This window comes from Lissotriton vulgaris, chromosome 7 (assembly GCF_964263255.1).
Source record: "Lissotriton vulgaris chromosome 7, aLisVul1.2, whole genome shotgun sequence".
Lineage (NCBI taxonomy): Eukaryota > Metazoa > Chordata > Amphibia > Caudata > Salamandridae > Lissotriton > Lissotriton vulgaris.
In genome coordinates, this window is record NC_141695.1 from 1,563,905,724 (window position 1) to 1,563,929,033 (window position 23,310).

The following is a 23,310-nucleotide window of genomic DNA, read 5'->3' on the forward strand; positions in this document are numbered from 1 at the left end:
CGACTGGGCCCAAGTCATTCTTGTGGCTCCGCGTTGGGCTCGAAGAGTTTGGTATCCCAAACTGCTCAACATGGCCATCGATCCTCCGATCAGACTGCCTCTTCGGGGGGATCTTTTGTCGCAGCAGCAGGGGACGGTACTCCACCCGAACCTGTCCAGTCTCCACCTCCTTGCGTGGAGATTGAGTGGCGGCAGTTGAAGTCTTGCAACCTGCCTCCTGAAGTCTGATGTTATCTTGGCGGCTAGGCGGCCCTCCACTGAGACGGTATACGCCTGTAGGTGGAGCAAATTTTTTGGCATGGTACACAGCAAAGGCTGTGGACCTCCTTTCTCCCCTCTTCCTGAAGTACTCTTGTTTCTTCACTCTTTCCCAGCAGGGCTCTGCTCTGGGCACTATCTTTCAGCCATCTCTGCCTTTCTTCGGTTGCCAGATCAGCCTTCTCTTTTCAAGTCCCCTGTAGTTAACGGTTTCCTAAAATGCTTACCGCATCTTTTTCCTCCAATCCCCTTCGTTATGCCTCAGTGGGACTTGAACCTTGTGCTATACTATCTCTTGTGTGCTCCCTTTGAGCCATTGCATAACTGGCCTTTACCCCTTCTGACTCTTAAAACTGCTTTCCTTGTAGCCATCACCTCTGCTAGACTGGCGAGTGAGCTCCAGGCTCTTTCCTTAAAGCCTCCTTTCCTATATGTTCATCCGGACAAGGTGGTTCTCTGTACCCGTCCATCCGTTCTTCCTAAGGTGGTTACTGCCTTTCACATCGGGCAGACCATTACTTTGTCCACCTTCTTTCCGCCTCCGCATCCTTAAAAGGAAGAAGAGAGGTTCCACCGTCTGGACCCAAAACATGCGCTCTCCTTCTATCTGGATCGCACAAAACAGTTCCAGGTGGATGATCAACTTTTTGTAGGTTACGTGGGTGCATAGAAGGGTCGTGCCATTCACAAACGCACCATTTCTCGATGGGTGCTGTTGTGTATTAAGGCTTGTTACTCTCTGGCTAAAAAGGAGCCTCCAGTCTGGCTACGCGCTTACTCCACCAGGGCGACAGCAACCACTACTGCCTTGGGAAGTGTAGTGCCTCTGAATGACATCTGTGAGGCAGACACGTGGGCATCACTGCACACATTCACCAAACTCTACTGCCTGGGCAGCGAAGTCCGGAGGGACGGCTTCTTTGGCTGTTCTGTTGTCCAGGACTTTCTGGTGTAGTCTTGGTTCGCAGACCCAACACTGGGGTTGGTATCGCTGGGGTATCTATTCTAAGGTAAGGAATCTATAACTAACATGTTTCTTTCAGATGCACGAGTTACTCACCTTCGGTAACTATGCATCTGTAAGAAACATTAGTTAAAGATTCCTTACCGCCCCACCCATCCTCCCCGTTCTGCTAACTGATTTCTAGGGTTAAGGACATCCTTTCAGGGCCCTAGTTTTTTTCACCAAGGGTCAGTGTCTTGCATGGCGCTGCGTTTCTGGCACGGAAAGTCTTGTACAGAACTGATGTCCGCATGTGAGGGCGGCATCTAAGTAGCTGCTGCAACATCATCCCGGCGACCCCGATGACGGACGCGGAGCCAACCGACGCTACCTTCCGACGCACAGAGGTACTGCTGATAAAAAAACTTTCTGGATCTAGTCTGACGCCTGGGGGTAATTCTAAGGTAAGGAAGCTATAACTAATGAATGTTTTTTACAGATATATCGTTACCGAAGGTAAGTAACTTGTACTCATGCTCAGTTGCTTCTATGCGTACTAATTGTGACTAGCCAACTACTTTAACCTTGACTTTTCGATCGCTGTTAACTATGAACGCCATGTTACTTCTACTAATGTATACCTAATAGTTGGCTGTGATCTCTTTGACAAACCGGTTAGCCTCAGAAGAGTAGTTTTCCTCTTTTTGCCATGCCTGTTGCGTACATTAGGGGGTAGGAGGATGGGAGCGGGACTGAGGAAAGGGAGGATTTTATGGTTTTTAAGTTTGATTCAGTACTTTTTACTTTGTACTGTTATCACATGTTCCTTTCTGGAAGAATGATGTACTTATCATGAGTAAGCTCTCTCGTCTTCAATGCTTATGATGTATTATTACCTCTTACAACCCAATACATAATTCGTCACAAATTAACCACCTTTATGAATGCTCCTCAAACTCGGAGACATATCTGTGACTCAAACCACAATTTTATTTCCGTCCATAAAAGCATATGCAGCAGCACATTGACCAAGCTTTAAAGTCTTCTCTGAGGCTAGGATTTCCCTAATACATTCTGATGACTTCCACTTAGCAAAATACAAAGATTGTATCTTTAAATGTTAAATGTAGTAACCATCCAATCAAAAAGAAGAAAGTTATTGAATACTGAATTCCATAGTTATATTATCCTACTTCAGGAAACCAAGGTTGATACTATATATTTCATCTTTTAGAAATGTACAATTTGGTGATGTAGCCTGTTCTCCTTTTTGGAAGTTACCTTAATCTGGCATAGCAGGGGATAGTCCTAATCTCGAGAGGTAGAGAGTTCAAGATACCAGGGGCAAGTACAGAGAATCTTGAGTCTCAGCTTTTCTTCAGTTTGAATGGGGTGATAATGAGATTAAAGTGAGTGGATTGCAGATTACGGAGAAGGTGTATTTTTTAATACGACTACAGAGGAAGTCTAGACTGCTGCAATGGAGGGACTTGAAGATAATACAAAACCCTTCGGTGCTCCACTGTCAGCCAGTGTAGTTAGCTCATCAGGGAGGTGATTTAGCAATTTCTGAGCATGATCTTGGCAAATTTTTTCTGGGATCTCTGCAAAGTATTCTGATTCATTGCAGTTTTAGTAAAGAATTACCAATGATCCCTGTAATCTGTATCTACCTCCTTCCTAGATTTTCAGGCAACACTTAATAGTATTATTTTTAGTTGTGATAACCGTATACCTTATGGTGTTTTTGAACCATAGCACAATATTTCTATCATTAGTTACCAGGTCATTACATTTGTGATAAACAATGCTCAAGCTGTGGCTCTGTCTTTCAGGGAGATCATATTTAGTTGTTCTACTAAACTATTTTTGTTGAACATCCAAAAGGCCACTACAGTTTGATAGCATTAGAAACTGCAGCTTTAGATGAATTCAATGTCCCTCCCTATCTGACCATCTTAAGCTCAATTGAGAGCTAGCACTTCTGAAAACATGATAATAAAGTGGCACTTCAGTGATTCTTTTGTGCTTTATTGACATCCAAATGACATTTTGATGGATAATATTTTCACTATAATTCATACCACATTTTACCTGTATAAATTGGAATACGTGTCAAATTTCACTATTAGGCCCCATCGCTGATTGGCTGAATGCCGAGCAGTGTAGTGTATTTAGGTCTTTTAATCTGTCACTGTTCTCATATAAGGCTGGAAATCTGTCTTCCAAAATATGATACACCAGGCAAAATGACTGTGTTTCTGGCACCTATGCAGTGCATCAGAGAGCAACATGTAAATGCCTATCTGTCATCAGGCAGGAATTGTAAAATTAAAAGGCCAGCCTAAGGTCGCAGTATAATTCCAGTGTTTGGACAAAATACCAGCAAAAAGGATCATGAAACGAAAATATTGTTGCAAGAATATCTCAATGTCCAAAATATCGTGTACCTAAATATCAAAGTTAAGAATATTGTTTTAAGTGTTTTTTTAAACAATAATATAAAAACATAGCAACATTTTCGTTGAATATAAAATATTTTTAAAATCCATTTGTTATGGTTTTCGTTTTTGTTAATGTTGAGCTTTTTCATTTTTTATTTATTGTAAAATAAAATCGTTTTTAAATTTATTTTAATATGAATTATACAATTTATGATTTAAAAGTTCCAAATGACTTTTTGATGTGTAATATTTTCACTATAAATCATACCACACTTTACCTGTATAAATAGGACTATGTGAGTCAAAATGTACTATTAGCCCCCTTCTCCTATTGGCCTGGCTGCCTGGATTTGTGCTAATTGAAGTCTAGGGTTGCGGCCCTTCGCAAGGCCCAGGTAGAGGAAATTTGCATAGTCGATCCTTGAGATGAATAATGCGATAATGACCTGGATAAGAGCTTAGAAGATGTGAAATTTGCCTATTTTTCTGATTTTGCGAAGTTTAAAAAAGCAGGATAAGGTTACAGCCTCTAATTGGGGTTGCAAAGACAAGTTCTTGTCAATGTGGTTACAACAATTTGTCTGATCAGAATTTAATTTAAGATGGTTGCTAGTCATCCAGTCATGAATGAATAACATTGTTTTGGTAGGTTTCTTTTGATTTTTTATGAGTTATTGATAGCAAAGAGCAGTTGCATATCATCCTCATAGTTGTAGATTCGGAGCATTTTCTTCAAGGAGTGCTTTAGGAGATGCATTTACAGATAATGGTGAGGAGGCAAAGAAGATCCTTGGAGATCTCCACAGTTAATTGAACACTGGGAGAGCTGATCATGCAGTCCTGGGCTGACTGAGATCGATCTTTAAAGAAAGATAATCCAATCCAGCACTGTACCCTGTGGCTCCAACATGGTCCAAAAATAAATAGCTCATGGTTGACCTCGTTGAAGGCCACCAAGAAGTTGAGAAGTACCAGCGCCTGAAAGGTGCCCATGTCAGCTTTTTCCCCACCTGTCAACCACAACTGAGAGGATGGTAGCTTCTGTAGGGTGGGCTGGCGGGAAGCCTGCTTGGTGGGGATCTAGGGATGAGGTTTTTTCTAGGAAGGAACATTTGCATCAGGCCACATGGGCCTCTAGCACCTTTGCTAATAAAGATAGCAGCAATATAGGGCAATCATTTTTCAAGATGAGTGAATCATTGCCTACTTTCTTCAGCAGTGGAACCACTGTCGCCTGCTTAAATGTTATGTTAGCGGAATTTGTAGAGCGCACTACTGCCTGTAAGCATCTATGCACTACTGGGTAAGATGCCTAGTCTCAAGGACTGGCTAAGGAGGGATATCGCTGGGTCAAGGAAGAGAGAGAAGACTTCTTATAGGACCTTCGGAGGGAAGGTTTCCTTGGGGGGGGGAGCGTGATTTCTCGTTGGTCAGCAGGTCCATGTGGCACACCTTGCTGATAATGGGCAGCTCAGACATTGTGGTTGGGTTGCTGTCTTCAGTAGCTGTCGCCGAGAGGAGAGAACTCTGTCTGGATTTGATCATTCAAACACACATGTGAAAATTTCCTTGGACTTTTTTGTCGAGTTGATTTTTGTCTGAGAAGGTAGATTTAGCTTGTAAGATAGATTTTATTTTTTTGTCATTTTTTAGATGTTCCAGATAGACTTCCTTTTCTTGTCGTAAGGGTGTGTGTGTATCGCTGGCTTTTGTTAGTTTGTGAATACTTCTTCGTGTCAGTCAATACTAATGTTAGTGTTGGGTAGCGTTGTTGCCAATGAGTTGCAGGAGTCTATATTGACTCGGGCTCTATTTCTATCTTAAGATTCCTGAGCTGGGGTGGGGAGGACCTGACCGGTAAGGCGGAATTTAATTAAGTAATGGTCTTAACATACACAAGGTACAACCAAAAGGTTTGCTACCAAGAGATTAATGAACCAACCTGATCTAATGTGTGCCCTTTGCTGTGGGTAGGTGAGAACATGTGTTTGAAATTCAGGCTACTGAGCAGGTTAGTTAAATCCGTTGATGATTGCCTGCCCATTATTTCATTTGCCCAGTAGTTGAAATCCACGATTATCAGTAGGTTTACGTAATCCATTTCCAAGGGAGAAATGTGTTTTGCCAAGGATAGAGAGAAATGAGGCATTTGGCCTTAGGGGTCTGTATACCAGAGCACAAGTTAGGGAGGCAGTTAAGCAATCCAGTTTAATTAAAAGTCTATTGACCACTAGAATATCAAAAGATACAAGATTGGAACCCAAGAGGTGTTCCTTAATGTTTGCTGCTACATTTCCACCTATTTTGTCTATATATTGATTGGTTTGAAGTAGATGATAATTATCAGGGAAAGCAGATAAGATGTCAGGGGATGATTTGGTTGTTGGCCAAGTTTCTTTGGAAATGGGAGATCCAGATTTTCAGAGTCTGCTAATTGAACAATTTCCAGTTTGTTTGACCATAGATCTGTTGTTCAGAAAGAAAACCATAAGCTAGTGGGCGAAGTTGGGGATCTCAGTGGGGGCAAAGATTTGTGGGGGATAGTTTGTTTAATCAGTTCAGTGGAAGAACTGTTTTTGTTTAATAGTCCTAGTTTTGATAGCTGCGACAGGGTTGAGCTGTCTAGTTGGTAGTCTACAGTGTGTTAGAGTCTGAGGTCTTCCGAGGTATCAGTGAATTTTTAGGCATAACTAACTCTGCCAGTCATGGACGGACGCAGAGACTGACTTGCCTTTGGTGCACCTATTGCCATGTCTGCGCCGCTGCGAACATTTAATGGGCTTGGAGCTCTATCAGGTTCCAACCCATTCTAACTGATTGGTTCAACCTAACAAACCAGAGAAGAGCTGGACACATCTTGGTTAGGAATAATCACAGTTCAAATGTCTTGAAATAGTCCATCATATGCTTCATCACTCATATTTTTATAGTGGCCATCAGTTTGAATGGTAGCTGCATTATCTTCCTCCTTTGCTTTAACCTTTTATATTCCTATAACAAGGTGCATGATAATGGGCTTCTGCAGCCACGACGTCCCTACTACAAACTGCTAAGATATTTGAATCGCAATTAATGGTTATACATTCTTGAAACCTTTTGTTAACTCTAAGCTATGTGGTCTTGAATAATTACTCACGCGTTGATGTTCCCTTGTAGCATTTTATGTTTCCACAAATTATACATTCTTAAGCAAACACGTTTGAGTTTATTAATCTTCTGGTTAAGCGTTTACTCGTGTACTCACTCGTTCCAGCATTATCACTGACACTTGCTTCAGCTTTTTGCTTAATACTCTGTAAATATCCCTTCATAGTAAATGGGCTCCTGCACTTCTGTAGTAAAATACTTGGGGAACCATATTGCTTTTCACATTTCTCGCAGTGTCTAACAGTGGAATGTGATTCTTTACTTGAGCTGCCTCTAACAAAGTTTTCCATGATGACTAGTCCTGTGGAATTGTCAGCGTAACTCCATGTTGGACGTTTGACTATAAATAAATTATACAGTGGGGATCAGAGGGATGGGGTGTGCTTGTTTCAGTCGTCTTCATGATGCTGCATGGTTGTTCACCACCAGCTCTGAGAAAACAAATTAATTAAAACACTTATAGATTTTGCTTGAGGTACTTAATATAATCATGATTACTATTATAATTATCGCTTTATATAATCACATTTACTGTAATTGTAATTTTTTTCAAATAAAATTCTCATTAAGTATTAATACATGTCCATTTACCTCGAGGTATTTTCCGCCTTACCGGTCAGGTCCTCCCCACCCCAGGAGAAGTGTGGCTCACTGATTAGAGCGGTGATGGATCAAGCCCTGATCTTTGGACTGGGTAAGAGTGGTCTGCTTAATTCAGACACTCTGTTCATCACCCGCCCCTTTTCTGAATCGTTTTTGGCCACTATAGGTGTGGCAGAGTATACTCCGACATGAGTCCCTAGCTCACTGCACCATCAGGATTCAAGCAAGCCGGGCCGACGACGGCTGAAATGCCAGAAACCGGTCCCCGGAAGCTTGTCTCCTTTCTGGTGAAGAATTGGCTTGGTAGTTTAGTCTGCCCTGTTCCCTTGATGCACTGGGCCAGGGACAGACTGATATGCATATAGCCAGGTTCTGAGCTGGGATGGTGCAGTGAGCTAAATAACGGTGATGGATCAAGCCCTGATCTTTGGACCGGGTAAGAGTGGTCTGCTTAATTCAGACACTCTGTTCATCACCACCCCCTTTTCTGAATCACTGATTAGAGCGGCAGACCCTGATGCAGAGGTCTGGCCCGGGACCAGGGTTCGATTCCCGACGCGGCAGGGTCCTGAGCCCAAAAATGTCCAGGGGCTCGATAATTCTCGCCTCGTGCCTATTCTAATCATGGGGTGTCCCACGCTGCAACTCTGGGCAATAGCTTGCTTAATCTCCACTAAGGCGGCACACCCGCTGCGTGATGCCTGGCTTTCACCTTGGGGATGCCCAGTAGGGGCTATCTCACAGGGAAAAAGCCAGGACGGGTTCCCAAGGCAAGCGCCTTGATGCCTTCGGGTGATACGTGCGCTATATAAGTCGCAATACATACATACATAAACGTAGTGGAGTGGTAACAAAAAAGCAAAGAGTTATGACTTGCTATCACATATTTTCCATCTCCAGGCATCCATATCTTGCCAATGAATCATATCGAAACCAATCCCCACCCCACCAGTGGTACCGATAACATGGTTGGCTCAAAGCCTCCTAATACCTCAAAAGATAAAAGAAAATGTGGCCTATATCTCCGTAATGCTAGATTACTTAAACTGACAAATGAGGGGATGGAATAAATGGACCTATCTTGAAGGAGGAATTATAAAAACGAAATGAAAAAGCACAACCAGCAAAGCCCCATGGCCAAACAGGTACATTACATAATTTATTATAACTTTTTCCTCTACTGTTACTCCCCTCCCCCCTTTATTGAATCTATTCACACATTTTTCTAATACCAGCCAGGTCTCAGGCACACCAGCAGAGGCTATCATAACTGTTATTCCTAAGGAAGGGAAGGATGCAATGTTACCAAAAAACTAGAGACCAATTTTAGTATTAAACTTGGACTGTAAGCTCTATGCAATGATACTATCCCCCAGATTACAAAAGTACATCTCAAGTTGGATTCTTAAAAAATACATTATCTTATGATGATGCCACATCATTTAAAAAGCCAAAACTCTCTACACCCCAACAATAGCTATTACATTAGACCCAGAAAAAACTTTTGGTAAACTCAGTTCGCAAGAAATTCAACTTGGGTGAACAACTTATAAGAATGAGAATGGAACTATTCTACTAACAGATTGCTATGGTTAGAGCTGGATGCAGCCCCCCTCCTTTTCTCAAGAGGCTTTCCTTCACAACCTGAGGGAAAACTGATTAATACCAGGTGTCAAATTTGGGAAAAAACACTATAAAAACGACTGCCTACGTAGACAAGATCCTAGTTGTCACTAAAATCGCTCCCTCCTCTATTACCGCTTTAATGCCATCAATCAAAATTTCCTTAGTCTTGGACTACTCGATCAAAAGATAAATCTGAGTTTAAACTCTTAAATATGCATCACAAAAAGATAATGGATGCACTGTTGAACATTGTCAAACATTCACCCCCAGTGACAGATCTGGGTGCTATCCGTATAGTCGCCGCCAGGACCCCCCAATCGGAAGGCGAGCACAAGAAAAACATCAGTGACTCCAAGCGCCTCCGCACTGCCATCAACATGAGGGCACCTGCGTGTCAGCGCCCAGAAGCCTACAGATCCCCAATGTAAATGCAATTGACGCGAAGCTAAGACTGCCAATGCGACCAGAACCATCAACAGACCCCCACCTTGAGAACCACTAATCCCAATATACAGGTTATCAACACATCACCTACTGGGCATCAGCAGCACGTAGCCCCACATCAAATAGGAGGTTCCTCACAGCTTAATACTGGAAGCTCACTCTTAAATAGCAAGAGATGTGAAAATAGAAAACCGGAAACAGATAGATAAAACACATTAAAGGTCCACTTGGATACCTACATGGCTCCCTGACGAAGGCCCTCAGCCGAAACGCGCGTAGAAGACATACTTAGCCATGTTTTAATGTACATATGTGCCAAAACAAACCTCCGCTTTGTCAATCATGAAATATGTATAAGATTTAACAATATATGTCTGTATATGTAGATAAAGTCACATATATAATGGAGGCATGCACACAATAATCATGTATACTTAAACAACAATGTTTTTTTACCATAATGAATATTTAATAAAATAATTTTGTACCATGCATTTTGTATAATCACAGTTTGTGCTGTCACTAGTCCGCTTATGTCCTTTGTTTAAATATTAGTTCCTAATTATTTCTTTTCAAATACCATACCCATCCCGAATTAGGAACTCTAGTCGGGGATACCCCTTCTTCCTTACATATACAGATCTGGGTTTTATCCATTGTTATTTTGCTCACCACGCCATTCCAGTTTGGACCCAGCCCTGATCCTGTTCCCCATGGGAACAGTCCAACCCGAACTGCCAGGCCAGGTCCTCCTTGGACTGGAAAACAAGCTTCCTGGGACCGGTTTCAGGCATCACCCTTAAATAACCAGATCTAAAGAAATGTTAGGAGACTTCGGTCTTTTATCTACATCATCAAACACCATGAATCATTTACCCTCAAAAAGATTAAGGCATTACTAAACGATTGGTCACTCACATTGTTTTCCTGGTTGGGGAAGAGCTGAAACTCTGAAAATTATGACTCCAACTTATCAAATATCTAATTAGTACGCTCGCGCTGACAATCTCTAAAGACTTCCTCTGTAGAACGGACATAATATTTAACAAATTCTTATGGCAAAATAAAAATCCAAGAATCTCACTTAACCTCCATCTACTTAAAGACATGGATGGTATTGGCCTTCCTAGCTTCAAGAATTACCAAGCTGCATTCCTTTTCAAATAAGGCATTAAATAATTTACTAATGAGGTAGGCTACACACCAATATGGATTGATTTGAAGAAGTCCTTACTAGAAGACAGACCCATTATTACATGTCTGGCGATGAAAAATTCCCATCCTCCGCACTCTAAATGCATCATAACACTAAAAATGCTTTATTAAGAATGGGCTACTTCTCTGAAATAAAAATCAGAAAACCAATTTGGCTTCCCTTTGGCACAACCCGAAAAATTAACTTGACGAAAAACCAATTCAATGGTATGATTGGTGGCAGAAAGTTATTAACCTATTTAAACACCTATAAACTGACACTGCTCCACTCCCCTTCTCCAGGTTCCAAAAATGTTCTCTATTAAATAACCTAGACCTCTACAAGTTTCTAAAACTAAAGCTACAGCTATCTAAGTACTCAGTCTTTATTAAGGATCCATTTCAATCCTTACTTATTTCCAACTTAAGTAAGTCTAGCCACATACTCTCCATGGCCTCCAAGCTGCTCTCGCCAAAATCTACTAAACACCTACAAAATTAACGAAGATTGGGAGTCAGAAATACACAAAAGCAACATAAACTCACATGATACTACTATTCTTTACACCAAACTACCTTCAAATAACTATTCCTTCACTTCGTCTAGTTGCAACAATGGTTTGTTGATCACTCCAACCTAATTATTTTCCATTTGCCGAATAAATCAACTTGAAGCGGATAGGTAATTAGCTTACTCGCATTTAGTGAGACCATAACTGGGTAATTAGCTTACTCTCGTTCGTTAATATGAGAACTTAACTGCTTACTGTTATATTCAATTGTGTGCTGTAAAGATGAGATTAGTATATTGTACCTGTAACTCAACCTATCCCTACTTCTTTGCTCTCGTTTTCCGTATGTATTTTTCCCCCTCTTTTTCCTTATTTCCTCTCTTCCTATTTGGTCTGTTTCTGTTTGTGCTCATTCAACTTTGTTTGCGATATTGACTCCATGTTTATGTACAACTGTTCCTTTTTGTTATCACAGTGTCTCACTTGTTTGATTATGCAAATAACTGAGAAAAAATGTTGAACAAAAAATTATAATTTAGTGTCCCACAATGTGGTTGTTGCGTAGTGCTCCACGAAGTAGTGGACTCAATGTATACTGTATGGAGTAGGCATTCAAGGCTAATCTTCATTAAACGGACAGCTAATAAATGCAGGTATATAACTTGAAGTACATTGAATCAAACATGCAACCTTTTGCTTATAAACTGTTTTACCTTATACCTTTCAGGATTTCAAATCATTTGAACCAAATGACTTTTATGTGAAGAACACTACATGGGATGATGTAGGATTATGGGATCCCACACTTACTAAAAATCAGGTTTGAAATGTTCCCTTTTTATTTGCTACAGTTTCATTGTTCGAAATAGGTACACTGTAAAACATTGCTTTTATTTGCTAGCGTTGCTGTTCATTGTACATTCACTTTTGAAAGTATCCATGCTACAAACCAAATTATCCATGATTTTGCTACTTTGATGCATGTTAGTATAACAGAGTTCAGGACCCCAAAAAAGTAGGTTCAGAAAGTGTAAGTAGTAATCGAATTGTTCCCTTCTCTACCCCTAACACCAACTTTATTATCAACTCCTACAACTTTAAATATTTCATGGCTCCTGTACTTTTTACACCCTAATAATCTATCAAAGCTTATTTTGGTTTAAAAAAAACATCAAATAACAAAAGTGCACACGCATGCTTAATTGAGAAAATTAAGCACTAAATAATCACTATAACCGAATGAATTAAACAATAACAGCTATCCCCATCAAAGAAGAAATTAATTTTATAAAGTAGTCCCCGAGTATACGTCTATTAAGTCATAATTAATAAGCAGCCCATAGCATGTCAGAGGAGTGGATAATATTTGAAAATATAAATGACCAGTGAAATTACCTTGTTTTTAAGAAGCTAGATAAGTACAGATTTGGAAAACTCACAAAGAAAGTGTATCAAGGTTTGTACTGAACTGCTAACAGCTGGCCACAGGATTGAAGAATCATCAGGCTCCCACCTTTCAGAAAAAGATGTGGTGTGCAATGCTCATTCTAAATCTTAATATATTCCACTCAATCAAATTGGAATCAAATCCTACCTATGACTAGGCCCAAAGTGTTTTAAGAATACTAGATAACTTTACTCTCAATTTATTTTACTCCATTGCCCAAATCTTGTTTGAACTCACGATCTTCCAGGGGTCAGATGCAGCTCAATTAGCCCTTAATCGGAACATACATCATACATGTATATTAATTTATGCATGCAGGCTAGGATGATCTCGCAGTTCAAATGAGACTCCAGATTAGACAACACAGATCAATACAAGAAGCACCAATGTTATTACTACTTCCGGGTAACTGAGACTTAATTCTTTATGGCCAACAAAATGTAAGATACTTCGATATAAGCCCAGTGCACTACTGAAAATCTTTTCCCCCACTTGTAAGTTAGTGCCTCAGACTCCTGTACTATAAGTTGTAATGGATACACACTTTAGTAAATATTTATCATGCATTTACTGGGGTTAATTAATTGAGTGACAAAATTAATCACTGTCCCAGAGACTGGAAAATTTAAGTTTCCTGGACTGCAACAAGTGGTTTTACCTCTTACTGTTATCAAATGATTTACCTAAATTCTAATGGATACTTCTAACCACAGATTCCTCATCTTGTGAAGGTCCTTAAATTCTAGACTGGATCAGGAAAACTGTTAAAGTGGGGCAAGCGCATGCCGATAGGTGGCATCATGCTACTCCGTGCTAAGCATTTTTCCCTTCGGAATTTGCAAGCAGAGTTTCATGTAACTACCACCCATGCATGCAGGTATTACTTCTTTATTCCCCCTTCACTCCCTGGTCCAGAGCTCCGCTTCGCCCCTTCATTCTGTGAAGAGAGATTTTTCATCAAAACATTTCCACGCTGCAAGGGATTGTCTCCCTCTAAAACCACATGGTTAAAACTTGTAGAGACTGCCACATATAGAGGTCTCTGAATGATCCGGCCCCACCACACACACAAGTTGTGCCTTTGGTGTTTAGGTGTCGCAGGCTGCAAGGCTTGCGACCACAGTGCCCAGATGAATCCAGTAGCTATCAGAAAGAACTAAAAAGCTTCGCAAGGGTCCATGCAGGTCCCGTTCTATAAAAACTCAAGATTTCAGATCCTAATCAGATCTTCGTTGCAATCGAAGTCTTAAGGAAAGTCTAATTAAAAAAAAATAAGTCCAAGAAAGTTGCAGCCCCATCCAGCCATTCTCCTCCTCCTGTGACGGTGCAATGGTGTTGTGTCTCTTGGTCTGGTTCCACTGAGGAGCTGATTCCATCCTTCGTCCTGATGCACCATGAATTCCAGGTCCACCAGCGACGTTATAGGTGATCGAAGCCTTTAGGGAGACCATGCTGCAGATGTTTAGCATGCTTCTGGCGTGTCTTTGGGCCCTAAAGATTTGCAGGAATCTCCGATCAGATTACTGTTGGCTATCCGTCCTGGGCACAGTTTATCGCTATGCCCATTGATCCCACTTAGGGTTTCACCTCTGAGTTGGTGTCAACTCTGCACTGAAATCTGTGCCATTCCCTTGAACGTCAAAGGCACTGGAGGAGGGGCTGCAACCTATTATAGTATCCAACTCCATCACGACGCCACCAGAGGCCTAGCCCAGATCTTGATGTTGCGCAGTCAATACTAAGTCCATCGGAGGGACACTATTCCACTGCTGCACAACGTGCACAGACACCAAACCACCTTTTTGGCCCAGACTCTGACCAGAGCCAGCCATATGGAAATGACAATAGCGGAAATAGTATAGAGTCCCAATATGATGAATTCATTTGGTACATGGACCTACAAGATGTCAGTCTTTTGGATATTGTGGCTCTTAATTAAATTGGTTTCCCTAACTGAGCCAGTGACTAAGGAAAGAAAGTATTTATTTCACAACTAAAAATAGAAGGGCTTTTGCCGTCCTTGACCTCCTAACTGTGGTGGTAAAAATAGATGTGTTCATTGAGGTCCTTCAGCCTGGCCAGTAACTAACTGAAACTCTCCTACCCTTCATCGTAGCTCTCCCTGACTCACTGTTTAGCATTTTAGATTAAACAATGCTCTTGCTCCCTCAGGTCAATCGACAAGTCACTTGTTGCCATAGACCAGTACCAGGCAACTTTGATTTCTTGAACGAACATCCAACTCCTGAAAGTTTGGTGGTACAGGCATCCACCAGCAGAGTTCAACCGTAACACCTTTCTGACTACCCCTGCTGACAGGGTGTCCAAACATATTGAAACTTTTGGTGAACAATTGTTTTCCTCAGCCAGCCTTGCCTTGAGGTCGGTCAGTGCCAGTTTCCTACTTGGGCGCTACAGGTGTGCTGCTGTGGTACATGTCTGGTGTGATCTTGGCAGCAGTCCTAGAAGCCTTACAGGCTTCTGTGGCCCAAACTATTCAAGATGGGCCTTTTTTGTCATCTGCTTCAGCCAATGCTCTACAGAGTATGGTGCTCCACTGCATTGCATGAATGAGAGCCATAGGTGTTTCCCGGGCCATCCAGGTTTCCTTGATGGACATGTCCTTTGATGGTTCCCACCGGTTTTGTGAAAAGGTGGGCTCTGCCCTAAGCCATAGTAGACTTTTTGGGCCTTTCGACTCTATGTGACAGTCTCTCCAACCGTTCCCCTCTTTCCGTGGATATGCCATGGGCTTGCCTTATCAACCGCATCGGGCCCCCCTGTCCTGCACAGCGGGCCTCCTAGCCCTTTTGAGGTCAGCACTGTGGGCCCCACAGACCACAACCAGGCCATCCGGGACGGTGTATGTCAGAAACCCCACCCATCCAGCAACTATCTCAAACCTCTTTAGTGCACACTTAACCGCACACAGCCATCCGGTAGGAAGCATGGTCAGCCACTTCTTCCCGGGGTAGTATTACATTACATCCAACAGTTGGGTCCTTGACATTATCCAACAGAGCCCTATCATTACCTTTCGGCCTACCACAACAGTCATATCGCCGCAGCTTTCTCCTCCTGCCCATTTTGCTTCAGCGGTGCAGTCTGTGTTGGTTAAAAGAGCCATAGAGATGGTAGTAGCCTCTGAAGTAGGGACTGTATTTTACTCCTCCGTCCTTCATTATGCCTTCAGACCTATTTTGGATCTTCACCCTCTCAACACTTAACTGCGAAAGTACAAATTTAAGATTCTCATGTTGACCCCTTTCTTTCTTTCTTTCTCCTCCAATCCTGGAGATTGTGGTGGCACTGAAACTGCAGAAAACCTACTTTCACTTTTTGTTCTGCAAGCCCCATAGATGCTACTGGCTGTTCATGGTGGGCCACGGGCACTTTCAGTTAGTATTGCTCTCTTTCGGGCTCACCAGTGCCACTTGAGTATTCACAAAATTGATAGTAGTAGTTTTGCAGCTGGAATCTTCCTGGATTCACTATGCTGTGCATTATTCCGCGGTCTAGTGGTTTGGTCCGGAATCGTAGCCTTTTATTTATTTTTTGTTTTTGTTTTTTTTGTAGCCGAGGTGGGCGTCAACTTCCCACCTTTTGATGTCCTTCTCGTGACGTCGGCACGCTTCCTGCGGAAGCTCCCACCCTTGGGCGCCATCTTCAGATTCTTTTTTCCGCCGTTGGGTCTGGATCGTTCCACGAGGGGCTCCAGAGTTTTGGAGGGAAAGAAGACACTGAGAAGCCACTGCAAGAAAAAGCCTGAAAAGACGACGAGGGATAACAACCTCGAGCCGGGACGACGAAGAGGAAGGAGAACTTCGAAGAACTTCGACGTCCAACGGAGGATGCGCACAGGGGGCCCCCTGAACATGCGACATGGACAACACACCTTTTAAATTCTGCCGTAACTGCCACCACAAATAGGCGCAGAAGGATCAACACCCGGTTTGCAACCTCTGCCTTCCGGTCGACAACGAGAGCAAGGACTGCAACGCCTGCTCCGCCTTCACACCAAAGACTCTCCAGGTTAGAGAGCGACAGAGACGGGACAACTACAACATGCAGGGCAAAAGTCAACAGCCGTCCCTTCGGGACCTGGGGTTCTCGAGTGACGAGCAGGATAACGTCGCCAGAGAAGACGACCGCTACACTGTCGTAGAGACCGATAAGAAGACTTCTAAAGAGGTAGGAGAGTCGACGACCCCTAAAGCCCCAACAGAGCCTCGACAATCTGAGGCAGACTCTCGAAAAACAGAGTTGAAGTCCTCGAAGGTAGCACTGGCGCCGAAAATCTCGACTGCCACAGCTACATCCAAGAACAAACTTCCTTTACTGAAGAAAGGGGACTTTCTTTCTACACTGGATCTAAAAGACGCTTACTTTCATATCCCAATTCACAAAGCCCACAGGAAATACCTCAGGTTTGTCGTAGAAGGACAACATTATCAGTTCAAAGTCCTTCCGTTTGGGGTCACAACAGCACCAAGGGTGTTCTCAAAATGCTTAGCAGTGGTTGCAGCTCACCTAAGCAGACCACAAATACATGTCTTCCCTTACTTGGACGACTGGCTAATAAAGGCCAAATCACAAAAAGAATGTCTTCAAAACACACAAAAATACATTCATTTGCTGCACCAGCTAGGGTTTACGGTGAACTACACAAAATCACACCTGCAACCAAACAGAGTTCAACAATATCTAGGGGCTACTATAGACACATAAAAAGCCAGAGTATAACCCAATCCAGTCAGGATTCAAACAATGCTCACATTGATTCAAAGATTTCAACCACAACACTCATTAACAGCTCGAGTGTTCATGCAGCCATTAGGGATGATGTCCTCTTGCATACTGCTAATACCATATGCCAGACTACAGATGCGTCCGCTGCAAGAATGTCTAGCAACACAGTGGAATCAGGCTCAAGGTCAGATTACAGATCTGGTGTTGGTAGACGACCGCACACATTGCTCTCTGAAGTGGTGGATCATAACAAACATTTCCAAGGGGCAGTCGTTCCTAGAACCAATTCCACAAGTGATACTAACAGCGGTGCATCCCTCACCGGATGGGGAGCGCATATGGAGAAATATACAGTACAGGGAAGATGGAGTGTACAGCAAAAAAGACTGCACATCAATCATCTAGAACTACTAGCAGTGTTTCTAGCATTAAAAGCTTTTCAAATGCAGATTCTCAACAAAGCAGTCCTGATCAGAACAGACAACATGACAGCAATGTATTATATTCAAAAACAGGGGGGACACACTCTCTCCAACTATCCAGACTAGCGCAGGAGATTTGGAGATGGGCCATTCCTCAAAACATCTATCTGTTAGCCGAACACCTACCAGGAGTTCAAAATCAGATAGCAGACATCTTAAGCAGAGAGTCAGAACAAATACACAAATGGGAACTGCACGACCAAATACTGAAGCCATTCTTCCAAAGATGGGGACAGCCAGAGATAGATCTCTTTGCCACTCATCAGAACGCAAAATGCCAAAGCTTCGCATCCAGGTACCCACACCACCTGTCGCAGGGCAATGCATTATGGATAAATTGGTCCAACAAATTTGCATACGCTTTTCCCCCTCTCCCACTAATTCCATTAGTGGTTCGAAAACTGCAACAACATTCAATGACCATGATACTAGTAGCACCCACGTGGGCACGACAGCCGTGGTTCACCACGCTCCTGCAACTCTCACAGGTGCCACATCAGAAGTTAAGAATATTACCCATGCACCTTACACAGAACCATGGAGAAATAATGCACCCAGATCCCAAACAATTTAACCTAGCGATCTGGCTCCTGAGGTCATAGAATTTGGATACTTGAATTTACCTACAAAACTGTATGGAAATCATTAAGCAAGCAAGACGTCCTACCACCAGAGCATGCTATGCAGCAAAGTGGAAAAGGTTTGCTGTATACTGTAACAGTAACAACATCAACCCTCTGGACGCATTCACAAAAAATATTATTTGCTACTTACTACACTTACAGCAATGTAACCTTGCTTACACCTACCTTAGAGTACATCTTGCAGCTATAGCAGTGTACCTGCAAAACAGGCAACATCTATCCCTGTTTAGAGTGCCAGCAATAAAAGCCTTCATGGAAGGCCTCAAGAGTCATTCCACCAAGACTACCGCCTTCCCCGGTCTGGAATCTCAACATAGTACTCACCAGACTAATGGGACCACCTTTCGAACCTATGCATAAGTGTGGAATACAATTCCTTACATGGAAGGTGGCCTTTCTTATAGCCATTACCTCCCTCAGAAGAGTGAGTGAGTTACAGGCATTCACAATACAAGAACCATTCCTACAGTTACACCAAAATAAAGTGGTTCTTAGAACAAACCCAAATTTCTTGCCTAAAGTAATTTCATCATTCCACATCAATCAACCAGTGGAACTACCAGTCTTCTTTCCAAAACCACAAACGGTAGCAGAAAGGGCCCTACATACATTAGATGTCAAAAGGGCAATATTGTATTTCATAGAAAGAACACAAACTTTCAGAAAAACCAAACAACTATTTGTAGCGTTTTCCCCAACACATAAGGGGGCAATCCTATCTCTAAAGCAGGCATTGCCAGGTGGATTGTAAAATGTATACAAATATGTTACATAAAAGCATTCTTAGGAAACATTCCCCTAGATGACATATGCAAAGCAGCAACTTGGGTTACACAGCATACCTTCACAAAACACTACTGTGTTGATGTGGTAACACAACAGGCTAGAGTGGGCCAGGCTGTACTAAAAACTTTATTTCAAACTGTTGCAACAGACACTGGTGACCACCGCTAGGGAGGTAACTGCTGTATAGTCTATTCATAAATGTACCATCTGCTGCCCATATGCCTCGAACGGAATATGCTACTTACCAGTATGCATTTGTTCTTGGCATAGAGGGCTGCAGAGTGGTACATGCCCTCCCTGGGAACCTGTGTCTGTTCCAACACTATCTTATTTAGATACACTTACATGGGCATCTCTTTCTGTATTCTATCATACTACTCCATCTAACCCTACTATGGCAAAACAATCTAAGGATGGAGCCGATGCCCATGCGCACTAGCACCCAAATGAGGAGTCATCGGTCTTGTGACGACAAAAAGACTTTTCCAAGAGAAAATCAAGTGCAATCATCCGAGCCCAACACCAGATGGCGATCTATTCATAAATGTACCACTCTGCAGCCTTCTATGCCAAGAACAAATGCATACTGGTAAGTAGCATATTCCTTTCTAAATTGTCACCCAGAGTATGGCCTCTATTACATGTTGGCTTTCTTCTCATCAAAGTGGGGTTTGATTAATATTATGTAGTAACTGTCTAATACAGAATGCATCCTTCCCTGGTTGACCTTCCACACCCCGCTGATCATGACTACAATTGCACAGAATGACTGACGCACAAGTGCTTTCACCTGCTCAGTGTGAAGCTGAATAACTGCATTTCTTGGTAGAGTGGCAGATTAGCCATTAGATTGTAAATGGCTAGTTAGCCCTAACACATTTCTTGCGAGTACCTCAAGACCAGGCTAGTCCTTTCCTTAAATTAAACTGGGCCCTCTTCACGCAACTTAAAAGGAGGGCGGGCGCCTTTATGTACAGGGCTTGTTCATTCATTCTATTTCAGTCAAGGCACCTTGTTGAAAAAGGTTCTGCTATTGAATACTTGTAAATTACCTGTCCACATTCCATTGGAATTCATTCAGAATCACTCAACAAATGAAGTAACCATGCTCACAGTGGGGCGGGAGGAGGCAGAAGGAATGACTGAACAGTGTGTGTGTGAGCCACGAGGGATAGGAAGTGCGTCCACTAGTATTAGAGACTTAGCTTTGAGCCATGTTTGTTGCCCACATGAGATGCGTTTCTTATTTGAGGATAGTCATCTAGTGCACATCTGCCCTCTGTCACCTTTGGTTAAAGATCACTATAGAACTACCACTTCTGATGGTTACATGTTTCCACCGATTCCTCGTCTTTATGAATACTCCTTACAGACTTCAGCATGACCTGGAAAGCTTGTTCCCAAGCTACAACTCCCAGGTACTGTCAACTGCCACCATTCGGCTCCAGCCAAAGCTTCGCTTGCTATTTTGATGTCATCATAATATAGATGCTAGCCTGCATACTTACATTAGATTCTGTTTTTCTCTACTTCATTGCTGCCATCTGAATCTCTTTCGGTGTCCTACAGGGTTTTTAGTCCTTTGGCAAACTCTGCAAATATTGAACTCTTAAATAAGAAATGCTAGTTCTGTAATAGGGGATCTCTGTGTATAGTCATAATCTAGTGAATAGTCCCTCCCATGTGCGTGGACCCCGGAGCAATCAAAAATAATCTCTTAAGTTGTCAAAAAATGCAGAACTGCAAAGACACTTAAGAGAGAATTTAAAGACAGATAATGCAGCCTATATCCACCTGCTACACTGTCCAGTACTTCAACTAGAAATTCCACCAAAATAACCACACAAACAGCACAGCTTGCCCAGTTTCCTCACAGAGAAAACTTGCCTCTACCAGCAAAAGCCTCTGGAATGATAGAGAGGAAGGTATGGACAGACAAGCCCCATAGGCTGCCATTATGTGGCTGAAATAGGATACTGTGCATTTAAGAAAACTTTCCAGAACTCTCTCAGTATCCCAGAATGCACAGCAGGTCCCTTTTACTTTCAGTTCTTTTTTCCGGCTCCTGCTAGCAGGACCCTGGAGCATTGAGCTCTCCCTTTCAAGGGTTTATTTGGTGATTTTTCACTTTTTCTTTTGTGAAGTGCTTGTTGTTAAGTACTAAGCCCTTTTTCTTCACTATATTGTCAAAATGCCTGGCTTATTTGACAATTGCCCAGAGTGTGATAGAAAAAAGGTCAAATCCGATCCACATGGAGTGTGCATCGTCTGCCTCCCCTCTTCTCACCTCCCAGAGGAGTGTGAAATCTGCAAAACCCTCTCTGCCAGGACCCTGAGAGAGAGGATGAAGATCAGGCTCCAAGGCCTCGAGGAAAGACGTCAGAAGGCACAAGGTGGGTCAGGGCCTGCTTCAACTGCCCATGCTGAGGCCTCTGGGGGGCTCCCCAGGGGCAGGAAGTCCAGCAAGCGTCCCCATTCTCCGCCAGCGTCGACTGCGGCGTCGAGGGGGATGACAACGGTCTGTTACCCATCTCCCCGGGGCTCTGGGGAGAAGCAACATCTAAGTTTGGCGTCGAGGGAGCTGAACAGACCACCGTCGACAGCATCGTCGAGTCATCGACTGCATGAAAAGGCCCGGCGTCGGCGCTCGCCGTCGAGGCGACACCGCCGCTCGCCGTCGGCGAAGATGAGAAGATAGGCGTCAAGGGGATCCTCGCCGTCGAGGAGGCGTTCGCCGTCGATGAGGCGTTCGCCGTCGAGGAGGCGTTCGCCATCGAGGACCGCTCGACACCTTACGAACCCATACAGTGTGGACCCCCGCTTCTATTCCAAGAAGCGGACGTACTTAAAGCAATTTTAGAAATGTCGAACTACAAAGCCCCAGGCCCGGATGGTGTCCCAGCGGACTTTTATAGTACCCTACCAAAATTTTGGGCAAACATTTTAACAATTGTTTTTAACGCCACTAGCGAAAATGGGTTTCCGGCATCGTGGGCAACCTCTGTTATAGTGCCAGTATTTAAAAAGGGCAGAAGGGATGAGCCCGCTTGCTATAGATCAATCTCGCTGATTGACTCTGCAGTTAAGATCTTGGGCAGAGTCATTCTGAGTCAGCTGAGGGATTGGTTAGAGGAAAGAGGGGTTCTCTCCAAAATGTCAAAACATACGCATGCTGATAGGAAAATATACTCAGGCTAAGGATTGGCTGCTTCACTTAGGTTTTATGGACCTTTCCTCGGCCTTCGACCTGGTAAACAGGGCGAAGCTCTGGGCCATTTTAACCGCATCCGTGCGGCGCGAATTCCCCGCCCATGCTGACTCCGCCTTGCGCGGGCGGAGTCATGACGGAACGGTTCCGTCATCAGCACAGCTCAACCGACGCTGATGACGGAACCGTTCCGTCATTAGCATCGACAGGGTTATTAAGTTTAGGGGTTGACCCTCCCCTGGTAAACTTTCTAGCTGCTCTCCATCAAGGGCTGTCGGCATCAGTTAGGGTGACGAGAGAGGGCGGACGCACTAGTCACTTTAGTTCGAGGAGGGGGGTCAGACAGGGCTGCATCCTGGCACCCCTCCTCTTCACTATGTATATAAATGCCTTGGACAAAAACCTGGAGGGCGCCTCACTGGATGTTCGCGTATAGGAATGTCTGCAATACCGGTCCTCTTGTACGCGGACGATGCAGTGCTCTTGGCTAGGACGGGCCTTGGTCTCCAGAGGCTCTTGTATTCCTTTGGGACATTTATGGACTCCCTAGACCTCATGGTTAACAACTCTAAGTCCCATGTTATGATCGTGGGAAAACGTCCAAGGGGGCAAAAACGTAAACTTTTTTTTGCGATAGTGCGAAAATCTCAAGGGTACCTGTATTCACGTACCTCGGGGTTTTATTAGATGGGAAAGGCACATGGGGCCCACAGCAGAAGCAGAAGGCGAACGTTGTTGCTAGATCAATGGCCGCACTTATGGGTTTTGCCAAACGCTTGGGGGGGGAGACCCATGGAGGCTCTTTTGAAGGTATATAGAGAAA

General features: G+C 43.3%; 1 protein-coding gene across 1 annotated transcript in view; it reads left to right on the plus strand.

The window, feature by feature from the left end:
- The window catches only part of ADNP (activity dependent neuroprotector homeobox), a 167,753-nt gene that overhangs the window by 130,852 nt on the left and 13,591 nt on the right, over window positions 1-23,310 (plus strand). Inside the window, exon 3 of the mRNA XM_086932458.1 lies at window positions 11,899-11,991. Within this exon, the coding sequence (XP_086788584.1) occupies window positions 11,899-11,991 (93 nt within the window). The remainder of the gene's footprint in view (window positions 1-11,898; window positions 11,992-23,310) is intronic.